Genomic DNA, 12,751 nt, shown 5'->3' with positions numbered 1-12,751 from the left:
AAAATCACAATCACAACTTGCAGTTTCTTATATTACACTAAACTTGAGAAAGTGCTGTCATTGACAAAATAGCAATCCTGGTTTATTCTCTACAAGTTTGAGTAGCATTCCTTTGGTGCCACTTTGCAAGGATTCCAAAATCTGAACATAACACACATACACACTCCAGCACACATGCATACTCAGATGCACAACCAAGCATGTCTCCCTGCATTTGCACACGCACACATGACTACAATGCTGTTCCACATGGCGTACTGTCACATGCACATAATTGAGGATTGTTAAAATTCAGATTTTTATACAGGAGTTCATGCCGCATACATTAGAATACAACCTACATTCATCCCCAGAGTGCTCAAGGATGTCCAAGCGAAACCAAGTTTCTACCTGCATCTGAGTTTGAAAGCAACTCAGCAGATGTTTATGTGACAATAAAGCAAAACCTCCTAGGAATGCCACAGGATGTGGAACCGCTCACTGAGCAACTAAAGCAGAAAGGTTTACAAGACCCCAGGAGACAAACGATCATGCAAGTGTATCTGCTTTTAGCACCAGGCACAAGAGGTAACTAAGGTTCTATTCTTCCAGCCGAGAAACAATGCCCCATCTCTTTCTTCAAGTGTATAGTGCTCACAGTAACTCTGTAATAAATTTCTTATGGTGGAATTAACCACAGAGCTCAGTGGGTAAGGCCTAAAACCAGCCATCATAAAGCGTGAACGCCACTTATCAAGAAGCTCATGCCTTTCTACTCTTTCAGCACCCTCACATGCGATTATGTTCACTACATCACGGGCCACACAGTGCTGCTCAACACTAATACGCTTCTTGTCATCCCTAGGGAGAGCCACATCGATCGATTCAAACATGGCAGTATAGTAACTCAGAGTCTCCATGAATCTGGGGAAGAAAGGTGCAGTGTTGGTGTTACATTCTTGCTCTACCAGAGTAACCACCTTAGGGGATAAACTTTTAACCAAGCGCAGAAGCCTGTCTCTGTGATTGCTTGTGCTTACGCTCTCGTCCGGCATGTGATGAAGCTGGAATGGGAAGTTCACAGCTAAGGTTTCATGTGGCTGAACCTTGAGCATGTCGAGTTCAACATCACATCCAGACATGGCTGCAGCATTGAACTCAAATGGCACATTGTATGACTCGGCAACCCTCGACAGTCTCAGCCCGACTAATGGTAAGCCTCCACCTCTGGCATAAGCTGATTGGGCATCATCAATGCCCGTGATGCGTATGTGCGGTGGCCCACCTGGCCTAGCAGCAAGAGCCTGAATCAGGGTAATCCATTGGCTTCCCTGTGCAATCTGGAAATCAATGATGTGAACCCTATCTTCACATTTTAATGCTTCAGCTATAGCACCATTTGCAGACATATAACCGAATTTGAAGTAGGGACATATTTCATACAGGGAATGCATATAAGAGAGGAGATTGGAACTTGTCGGTTCTTTGCATTTCAGAGACTTGTAGATGGTACTTCCAGATGATGCCAGCCTTGCTATCAATCCTTCCAACATATAGGCGCTTAGTCGCTGGATTGGTTCACCTGTAACTGAAACCATCTGCTTCAATTCATTCATGAACCACTCTGCTAATATCAGGTTGTTATCTGCAACAGCTTTTGCAGAGGCAATTAGGACTTGCTTCACACCACCTTTTCGAATCTCCAACATTTGTTTCCATGTCTCTGATCCAAACATTGCACCGCTCTGAAGGGCACTTGTAGAACTATCTCCATACTCCAAATCAGGCCCAAACATTAATCTTTCCAATTCTCTTAATTTGTATTTGAAATCATTTTCTTCAGTTGAGCAAGAATTGCTTATGGTAGAACTGTAAGTGTTTTCAGGGGAATGATGCATATCAGGTGGGTATGTCTGAGAACCCTGTTGTGAGACAGGGCTCCCACTTGATGAAAAACTGTGTGTTGATGGAGAACTGTCAATAGATTGTCCCACTGCACATGATGATGACTCAAGAGTGCAGTACTGCACTTGAGAGGTAAAAGCAGGAAAATTTCCTCCTTGGAATGCTTCAGAGCAGAGTGGACCAGGAGAACCCTGAGAGATGGAATATGAAACAGCATCTTCTGTAGATGATACTTCATACTGATAACGATTTTGTGAATTCCCATTCACCATAGAAGGCTGAATTGGTGAATAACTAGTTAGGTAGTTTTCACCAGAGACCAGGAAACACTGACTGTTCATCCTGGAGATCCCGTTCTCTGGTGTCAACTGAAAATTCATACCGGCAACCAAGACCAAAATGTTTACTGCTCAAATGACCCAGAAAGTGCTTTGCACTGTATGTTAGGGGTACCAATATGGAAACTTCACAGACGGCCGAATAGGATATCAGCTGTTGACCCCATAGCCATAAGAATGATCATGTCTAGAGACCACCTTAGAGCCCATCACTTTCATCTAATGGCTTCCCTTTCTCATAAACACTGGTTCATGGTTCCACAATTATCTGCAGTTATAAAAGCTTGTAAGCTGCAACTGAAATGCTAAATGTGTAGGAAGATAGCTAGCATCAAGCACATCACAAGCATCATAATACTTTGAAAGACTGTCAGAATAGTCATTTCAAATATAACAGAACTCATATAAACAGTCTATAAAATTGAAATATTCCACATGCAAAACATTAATTTTATTATTGCTCTACAATGAGATGATCTAAAATGGCAAGATTCCTAGTGTCCCAGATGGTCATAATTACTATTCACTTTTCATTCTTGATATCCATTTTCAAGACAGCATTTCACTGTCCTTGCGACTTTTTTTAACCATCTACATAAAAATGATTAACACTATGGGCAACAGAAGCAAATTTCCGGGGGCTCCCATGGCAACAGAGTATAAGAAATTGTGAAGGGTCATTACAACTATCATAAGAATTCTAATAAAAGTTTCAATTTCAATATGTTACTCAGTTGACAGTGATAAAAATGTTCAGAATCTTCATTTACATACTTTGGGCTCTTGCTGAAAAGATTTATCTGTCGTTCCACATGTCTCCTGCTACTGTCATTTTTTTGAAATCGACAGTGGCTTGACAATATTTTCAATCATCATAGTCATGTAAATTAATCAAATGGAAAAAACGAGAACATGGCCAAATCATAATCCAGTTTGATCTCACTCTATGCAGAAGTACCAACAAGTCACCTGCACTAATCTCCATATAACCTTTCTGTATGAGAAACTATTACCAGACACACCACACACCATAGACTAGTCAAGCAAAGAAAAGGAAGGTAAGTGCAGCTTGTTAAAATATATGTAATACCTATATTTATATATATATATATATATATAATATAGTTCTCATTCACTACCCGATAAGGGGTAGTTTTGTAATCTTGCCCAATAGGGGCATTTTAGACTTTTTCCTTTTCTTCTTTTTTCCTTTTTCTTTTTCTATTTTTTCCTTTTTCTTTTTTGTCTTTTTTTTTATTTCTTTTTGTGCATTTAATGCACAGCCATTGGGGGCCCCAACAAAGAGTCGTTGGGCCCCCAACGGTCACAATTGTGACCGTTGGGAGCCCAACGACTCCTTGTTGGGACTCCCAATGGTCCCTCTCTCTTGCTTTTCTCTATCTCTCCCTCACTCCTCTCTTGCCTATAAATAAGTGGGGTCTCCCCCTTTGTAATGTGTGGCTTCTTCAAGCCCTTTTGTGCATTTATAAGATTTTATGCTTTCTAGCCATTATTGGCTTTTGTGTATGTCCTCTTTTGGACTTGTTCTTTGATTTCTATGTGTGAATGTCCATTGTAGGACATACATTTCTTTTCCGCATATTTCATTACATGGTATCAGAGCCTTGGTTGTGCTCTTGATTCATATTGCTAGTTGTCTTGTTTTATCTCTCTTTGTTTGTCCTCCATTCTTGATTATATAATGGAAGGAGAACAAAAGATTGATCTCTCCTTCAAGCTCAATGGTACTAACTACATGATGTGGGCCGCCGCCATGGAGAACAACCTCAAAGGTAAAAAGCTTTGGGGATACGTTATGGGCACCATTAGGGAACCTCAACTTCAACTTACGAAAATTGATGGTGATCAAGAAAAAACTCTAGAAGGAAATGCTCGCATGAAAGCTATTGAAGATCATCAATCCAAGGTAGAAGATTGGGAAAGTAAGCATGCAAAAATTCTTGCATGGTTCATGAACAACGTGGAGTTAAAGATTTGCGCCAACATTGCTAAATTCCGCCTAGCAAATGAAGCATGGTTCTTTATGAAAGGTATGTATACCCAAAAAGACCTTGCTCGTCAATTCTTCATCCAAGAAAAAATTCGTACCATTAAGCAAGGTGAAATGAGTGTAAGAGATTACTATAGCACTCTTGGCCCTTTGTGGGATGAGCTATCCCTTCTTGAACCCAAATGGGTATCAAGTGAAGATGTTGAAATGAGGAGAGAACAAATGGAGAAAGAACACTTTTTCCAATTTTTACATGGGCTTAGGCCCGAATATGAACAAGTTAGGTCCTCCCTCCTTCATAGATCCAAACCACTTCCATTGGAAGATGCCATAGCCGAAATATGCCAAGAAGAAACACGTCTTGGCATGATTAAAGGAGGAGATGAAGTTCTTGCCGTGTCTAAACCCGGCAATCATATGAAAGCATATAAGCCTCCACACTTTGGGAGGCAAAATAACTATAATGGCAATTATAGGAAAGCCATTTGCCATCATTGTCAAGAACCGGGTCATATAAGACCTAATTGTCCAAAGATAAATGAACCTCCAAAAGGTAAAGTTGCTATTATTGAAGAAATCCCACAAAAGAAGGAGGAGACAATGAAAGGGAAAGAGTCCTTCTCCCTTGCTCAACTATCCGAAGCACTACAAATTCTACTCAAGTCGCCATCAACTTCGGGAGCCGCCATTGCCTCTTCTTCTCCTCCAGGTACGCCTTCTTGGATCCTTGACTCTGGAGCATCTTTTCATATGACCCCTATTGAAAATGGACTATCCAATGTATGTAGCAACTCCAAAAATTCCTTTGTTTCCACCGCCGATGGTACCTCTTTACAAGTTAAAAGTTTTGGAACCTTAGATTTTTCAAAAGATTTTTTTGTGCCAAATGTAAGAGTAGTACCTTAACTTAATTTAAATCTTTTATCGGTCTCCCAAATATGTGATCATGGATGTGAAATCTCCTTCTCAACCAAGGATTGTTCTATACAGGATCTCCAGTCCGGGAAGCGGATTGGGCAAGGCCATAGGAGGGGAGATCTCTACTACATGACCCACTTGAAACTTCCCACTAACTCATTTTGTAATCATGTCCAAGATAAAAATATAGAAACTTGGCATCAAAGACTTGGACATCCAAGCTTCTAAAAAATGTACTCATTTCCCTTTGGAAAGAAATTTTGTAATGAGAAACATTTTGTTTGCAAGAGTTGTATTTTTGGAAAAATGAAATCCACCCCATTTCCAAAGAGAACATTTGTGTCAAAAAGACCCTTTGAATTAGTTCATTCGGATGTTTGGGGTCCTTCTCCGGTCATATCAAAAGGAGGATACTCATATTATGTTACTTTCATTGATGATTTCACTCGATATGTGTGGATCTATTTTCTCAATCTAAAATCCGAAGTTTTTAACTTCTTTAAAAAATTTCATATGATTGTCAAAAATCAATTTTCAACTAATATCTCCATTCTTCGATCCGACTCCGGTGGAGAATATCTATCAAATGAATTTCAAGAATATTTGGAAACCAATGGAATTTGTCATCAAAGGTCATGTCCTAGGACTCCCCAACAAAACGGTCTAGCCGAAAGAAAGCATAGACACATCTTGGAAACCACTAGGACTCTTCTTATTTCCAAAGAAATTCCAAAATGCTATTGGGCCGAAGCCGCCTTAACCTCCACTTATTTGATAAATAGAATGATATCCTCATCCCTACAAAATATATCTCCATATGAAAAACTTTTTGAAAGAACACCCGATTTTAATAGGTTAAGAATTTTTGGGTGTAAGTGTTTTGTCCTTACACATAAAAGAGATAAGTTATCTCCCAAGGCTATCGAATGTGTGTTCTTAGGATACGGAGAAAATCAAAAGGGTTTTAGGTGCTTCGATCCCAAAAGCAACAAACTATATGTATCCAAAGATGTTACATTTTTAGAAAATGAGAACGGTTTTGAGAAAAATAAAGATATTGATGAAAGCGAATATGCTTTCTTATTTGATCTTCTCTCTCAAGAAGATGTGACTCCTCACGAAGAGGATGTTCCTAATGATTTAGAGGATACTCCTCTTAGTAATGTTGAAAATGCAAGTAATGATGTTGAAAATAGGTCCATTCAAACCTATGCTAGGCGTGGTCAAGAAACTCCCATTAGCGCTTTAGAAAAATATTCTCAAAATTCCAACATAGAAGAAACCTCTTTAAGGAGATCTAGCCGGATCTCCAATCCTCCTAATAGGTTTGTTTCCTATGAGTCCCTAACACCTAAATATAGGGCATGCCTAATTGCATTACACTCTTATCATGAACCATCACACTATAATGAAGCCAAAAACATTCCTCAATGGGTTGAAGCCATGAAACTTGAACTTAGTGCCCTTGAAAAGGCTAAAACTTGGGAAATAACCTCATTACCCACTGGAAAGAAGTCTATTGGATGTAGATGGGTCTTCAAAATTAAAACTAAAAGTGATGGGTCATTAGAACGTTATAAAGCTAGGTTGGTAGCCAAAGGATATGCTCAAGAGTACGGAATAGACTATGAAGAAACCTTTGCTCCCGTAGCTAGAATGACTAGTGTTAGGACTCTTATTGCGGTTGCATCCGTTAAAAAATGGCCTATCTATCAATTGGATGTTAAGAACGCATTTCTTAATGGCGAACTAAGTGAAGAGGTCTATATGGATCCTCCACCAGGAGTATCTATTGGTGAAAACAAAATTCTTAAACTAAAAAAGGCACTATATGGGTTAAAACAAGCTCCGAAAGCTTGGCATGACAGATTTAGTACTGTAATGACTAGCTTAAATTTTCGTTCATGTTATACTGACACTGCGTTATTTGTGAAAAGTGCAGGGTCCTCTGTAGTTATTCTACTACTATATGTTGATGATATGATCATCACTGGAAGTGATGAGCAAGGAATCCATGATATTAAGAAAATTTTAAAAGAAAATTCTGACATGTCTAACCTTGGTTTCTTAAGATATTTTCTAGGTATTGAAGTTGCATATTCACCTCGAGGGTACATCCTCTCTCAGATGAAACTTGCTGCTGACATCTGTGCCAAGTCTGGAATTTCGGATGATAAGAAGACATAAACCCCTGAGGTTATCAATGCAAAGCTGAGACTGGAAGATGGGACACTTCTTGAGAATCCTACTCCCTACCGTCAACTCGTTGGGTCTCTGACATACTTATCCATCACTCGGCCAGACATAGCTCATGCAGTTCACTCCGTCAGTCAGTTTCAACATGCACCTACAACTGTGCACATGAGTGCAGTCTTAAGAATTGTCAGATATATTAAAAACACCATAACTAAGGGAGTTTTTCTTTCCTCTTCATCATCCCTTGATTTAATTGCTTATACAGATGCTGATTGGGGAGGAAATCCCAATGATAGAGTCTCAACCACTGGTTTTTGTGTTTTCCTAGGTGACTCTATGATTTCTTGGAGATGCAAGAAGCAGCATAAAGTATCATTGTCCTCAACTGAAGCGGAATATCATGCAATGGCCACTACAACCATGGAGCTTGTGTGGCTTAGAAGTCTCCTCTGTGATATGGGCATCGTCATCTCAATTCCTTCGAAGATGTGTTGCGATAACAAGAGTGCTATCTATATTGCAAGCAACCACACCTTCCACGAGCGTACTAAACACATTGAGATGGATTGCCACTATGTTCGAGATGAATACCTAAAAGGAACCATAGCACTGCCCTATGTCACATCCGAGTACCAGTTGGCGGACTTTTTCACCAAAGCTCTTGCTGCTCCTCGTTTCATGTTTCTTCTCAACAAGCTTTCCGTTGTATCCCCGTAAAGCTTGAGGGAGGGTGTTAAAATATATGTAATACCTATATTTATATATATAATATAGTTCTCATTCACTACCCGATAAGGGGTAGTTTTGTAATCTCGCCCAATAGGGGCATTTTAGACTTTTTCCTTTTCTTCTTTTTTCCTTTTTCTTTTTCTATTTTTTCCTTTTTCTTTTTTGTCTTTTTTTTTTATTTCTTTTTGTGCATTTAATGCACAGCCATTGGGGGCCCCAACAAAGAGTCGTTGGGCCCCCAACGGTCACAATTGTGACCGTTGGGAGCCCAACGACTCCTTGTTGGGACTCCCAATGGTCCCTCTCTCTTGCTTTTCTCTATCTCTCCCTCACTCCTCTCTTGCCTATAAATAAGTGGGGTCTCCCCCTTTGTAATGTGTGGCTTCTTCAAGCCCTTTTGTGCATTTATAAGATTTTATGCTTTCTAGCCATTATTGGCTTTTGTGTATGTCCTCTTTTGGACTTGTTCTTTGATTTCTATGTGTGAATGTCCATTGTAGGACATACATTTCTTTTCCGCATATTTCATTACACAGCTCCATGCCACACCCGCCTGGGTCGCCCAAGTGGTAGCGGGCTTGGGGAGAAAGTGCTAACCCCTTTGTCCCAGGTTCGACTCCCACCGGGTGTGCAGGTGCCTTTCATTGGTGGGCTTAGTGACCCCACCCGGAGATTACCTGCTTTGGCAGGGAACTTCGTCATAAAAAAAAAGTGCAGCTCCATGCCCTCTTAGTAAAACAAAAAAGATCTATTATTACAAGTGCAATATAAGAGCATCTGCATATCAGGACAAAACAGGTGAGATAGGCTTTTTTATATACTCAATATAAGTTTCCTAAGATGGACAGTCAACCCAGCCCAAAACCGTCTGGCTTGATATTAAGGAAAAAGAAGGCACCATTGGCCCTCCAGAAAGACCAAAGTATGGTATGATATACATGTAAATATTTTCTCAAGACTAATTTCAAGTGATGGATTTTCTTTCACACTTAATAATCAAATAGTTGTATTGCATCTGAGAACATACACAGAGCATTTCTCCAGATTCTTCTTAATTTCTGTTAGTAAGCATTTTATTTCATAAGATATTATAAAGGGTTAACTGAGTTTATTATATTTTCAGATGGCTTGGCAAAACATTAAAGTTGGTTTGAACCACTTGTTCAACTTTTATTTGAACCACTTGAGCTAAGTGCAAGTACAATTGCAAGTGGTTGAATGTATAAATGTCTGAAGATTCAAACAATCCATTGCCAGATCCATGATGCATATGCTAGAACAGGAATCAAGATTTGGTGATTTATGTTTTCATTGATTTGGATGACTATCTATGCTCTTAAGTCTATTCTTTCACTAATTTGGAGGACCATATGTAATTCCCTGAATAACTATTGCATAAGAATTGCTGATTTGTCAGTCATGACAGTCTGCAACTTTTCATGTTCAATTATGGCATCTATAATTAAAAAACCCGTGCCTCAGATGCTTGATCCAGAAGGCATCAATATACAAATTCTTGAATAGATGATTTAGCCAATTCAACATGGGTGGCGTTTGTCTTCACCCAGACCTTGCCAATTATTGCAAGACATTCCTCAACTGCACATCTGAATACTTGCAAGTGATGACTTGCAAGTATGGAATGTGCTTTATAATGGTATCTTTTACCAACTGAAAAATCCAAATGGCATCATTGATCAGGTATGCAGCAGATACATTTTATTTTCACTAATTGCTGAAGAGCAAAGGTTCCTCAATATCCAATTTCATTAAATCTGCAAGTGAAACTATCACATGGATACAGATTATAAGCCACCAATATTTACATATTCCAGACTAAGAGCTCTGCATAAATAAATAACACACACACACACACAGATATATATATATAAAGAAAATGTTTTTTGTGAAGAAGACAGAGTACGCAGAAATTCTACAATTTTGATCTACTAGATTTACGGTAAAAAACAAGGAATCGTCTATTTCGGTTAAAATTATAATTCAAAACAGACGCCTTTTGAAGAGGGGAGACAAGAAACATTGAAAAAAGGAATTAAAAACGTGTCAAATTTTCATTATTATAAGAAAGCAAAGAATAGAGGTAAAGAGAGCGTTGGCAGAATATTTCAATGAAAATTCAGCTATAGAAGAGGAAAATTTTCAGCTGGAAAAAGTAAGAAAAGGATTGCAGGAAACATCCCAGCAGGACCATTATCTCCTGAACTATATCCCTCCCTAGAAGATCTATGTAAGAAAACCAAACAATATCCTATTTTCAACATATCTAGAAATTGAATAGCACACGCATAACACAAAATAGAAAACATGGTCACAAGAAATGGACAAAAAACTCCGCACTTGAATGTCAAGAATTCCTATTCAAATGAATAAAGCATCATTTCTGAAGAACTATTTAATCTAGAACTAATTCAATCCCTCAAAAGTATACTTACAAAAAAAGATGCACACATACCATCTCTCTCTCTCTCTCTCTCATGAAGAAAACTACCATATCTCTCTCTCATGAAGAAAACACGCAAAGCTGAGCCGAGGGAAAGATCAGATTTACATACCTTGTGGAGAGGAACAAGTGAATTGTGAGGACGGCTACAGAAGAGAGTCGAGGAGTGAATGACGGTACTCAAAGGAACCACAGAATCAATCATGCTGAAACTTAATAAAACAAAAACCACAGTGTAAAGGACAGGGTTTTCAAGGACTGAAACCGAGTGGAAGAAGATGCGGACTTCCTTCCCCTTCCCTGTCGGGGCAGAAACTTTGGATATAAAACACACACAAACACGAGGAAACCGCCAACCATATCTCCAAACCCCTGTTTTCGCCTGGTTACCAAAGTACCCATGCTTTTGGGTAACATTTCAATCCTGCCCCGGATTTACAAAATACAATGAGTGAGTTTACAAAATCTTACCCACATCATTTCAATAATTTACCCATGCTTTTCACACATTTTACATTCTTATCTATGCTTTCACCAGGCCACATCATCTCAATAATTCACTTTCTTTCTTATCTATGCTGGTGAGTGCATGGTGGTACTAGGATAAGTCAAGTCAACACAACCCTAAGTTTTTAAAAATTACAAATGAGAAGTATCGAAGCTTGTGTTTTAACAAGGTGTAAAACCAAAATTGCATTTTCGGATGAGTGGCAGGTAACGAAGGTATTTTTGGTCAACTTTGAGGGCATTTCAGTAACCGTATCAAATCTGTGTGCAGGAAGCCCCCCCCCCCCCCCCCATACGCCCAAAACCAAAGACCCAGATGGTTGGGGGGTCAACGTCTACCAAGAAGTTCCAGTTGGGTACCCACGCAGCGCAGCGTACCTCAATCTAACTTTTCCTAACGTTAAAAATCAGTGGTTTCCACGTACTTGCTTTTGTTGCTCCCCATTGTTTTAAATTTTTTTATTTTATGCATTTTAATAAAAGATTGCCCATTGGATGACAAATTACTCGAATACCCCCACCACTTTTTCACGATAAGATATTTTTATTCGTTAAAATCATCTTCGGTAGTTTAAAAGGAAGGCTACGTCACCAAGAGGGGGTGAATAGGTGGACGCGTGACGGGGTTCGACACGGAGACACGAAATTGTTTGATATTTAATCAATAAAAAATTATTTGTTTTGGTATTTTAATGTTAAGCTGTTTAACAATATATTATTATTGAAATAAAACTTTAAAATATTATTTACGTGTGTTAGTCAATGTAGCCACGTGTGTTCTCGTGTCATCAAGAACACGCCACCAAAATGGTGTGACAGAAATAGAAGAGAAGCTACCTATATGATCACGTTAAACTCGGCCATGACTAAGTGTGGACTACGTTCATGTACGTCCAATGATGTGAACTACGTGGCTCCACATGAAATCTAGGGCCCACCATCGACCATGGTCAACGTTTATAATTTCCCTATTGTGGTTGTTGGACAATCTGTGGATTGAACCTAAACCTAACAAAGGACCGACGGGCTATTTTTTTTTTTTTTTTATCCAATGAGGATATGTACTGAATCAATCTGACCCGGATTCATTTAGGTCTAGGTCAGAAGGATGTGAAGCAGATCCACATCGTCTGCATCTGTACCTCATTTCTACTACAGAAACAATAAAATAGTAATTCTGATGGGACCAGGTCAATGCGCTTTATGTCCATCCGGTAAGGTCTGGATTCTATAATAAAATCCTGATCCGGTGCTCAAAACTAGGGGTGTCAACGGGTTGGGTTTACCTGGACCTGACCCGTACCAAACCCTATAGGGTCCAGGTATGGTGATAAATAAGAAGACACGATTAAGACCCGGGTATGGACCCGAAGGTCTGATTAATACATGGATCCGGATATAGTTTGTGAAATTTTATATCAAACCCAGGCCCGACCTGAGTTCCAATTAAGACCCACATTTTTTCAATGTGAAAATAAAAAAAATTATTATTTTATCAGGTATGGCCCGGGTGTAGTTCTTATCGGGTCTGGGTATGGTTTCTTTTATGGTGGATTCGATTAGACTTGAGTCCGAACCCGATACCATACCCAAAATCAGGATCAAGTCTGGTTTCACATGGGTCCGAACCAAACCCGACCCATTGACACCCCTACTCAAAACCAGTCTGATGCATATGGGGAGGAAACATTACCTGTACCAAAAATA

The 12,751-nt window shown here is 39.2% G+C and overlaps 1 protein-coding gene across 1 annotated transcript; it reads right to left on the bottom strand.

Annotated features, from left to right (window-relative positions):
- Positions 1–265: 265 nt before the first annotated feature.
- Positions 266–10,873, bottom strand: LOC149818910 (scarecrow-like protein 21). Its single transcript, XM_089984467.1, has 2 exons — positions 10,650–10,873; positions 266–2,490 (listed from the first exon to the last, which is right to left on the bottom strand). Exon 2 carries the CDS (start codon positions 2,262–2,264, stop codon positions 549–551), a length of 1,716 nt encoding a protein of 571 aa, XP_089840593.1. The 5' UTR covers positions 2,265–2,490; positions 10,650–10,873; the 3' UTR covers positions 266–548.
- Between the last annotated feature and the right edge of the window lie 1,878 nt (positions 10,874–12,751).

This window comes from Nuphar pumila, chromosome 13 (genome assembly GCF_984573655.1).
Source record: "Nuphar pumila chromosome 13, dmNupPumi1.hap1.1, whole genome shotgun sequence".
Classification (NCBI taxonomy): Eukaryota; Viridiplantae; Streptophyta; class Magnoliopsida; order Nymphaeales; family Nymphaeaceae; genus Nuphar; species Nuphar pumila.
This window is presented reverse-complemented; position numbering and strand designations above follow the sequence as displayed.

Coding starts and splice junctions, on each gene's coding strand:
- LOC149818910 (XM_089984467.1), bottom strand. CDS start 2,264: ATGAATTTTCAGTTGACACCAGAGAACGGGATCTCCAGGATGAACAGT.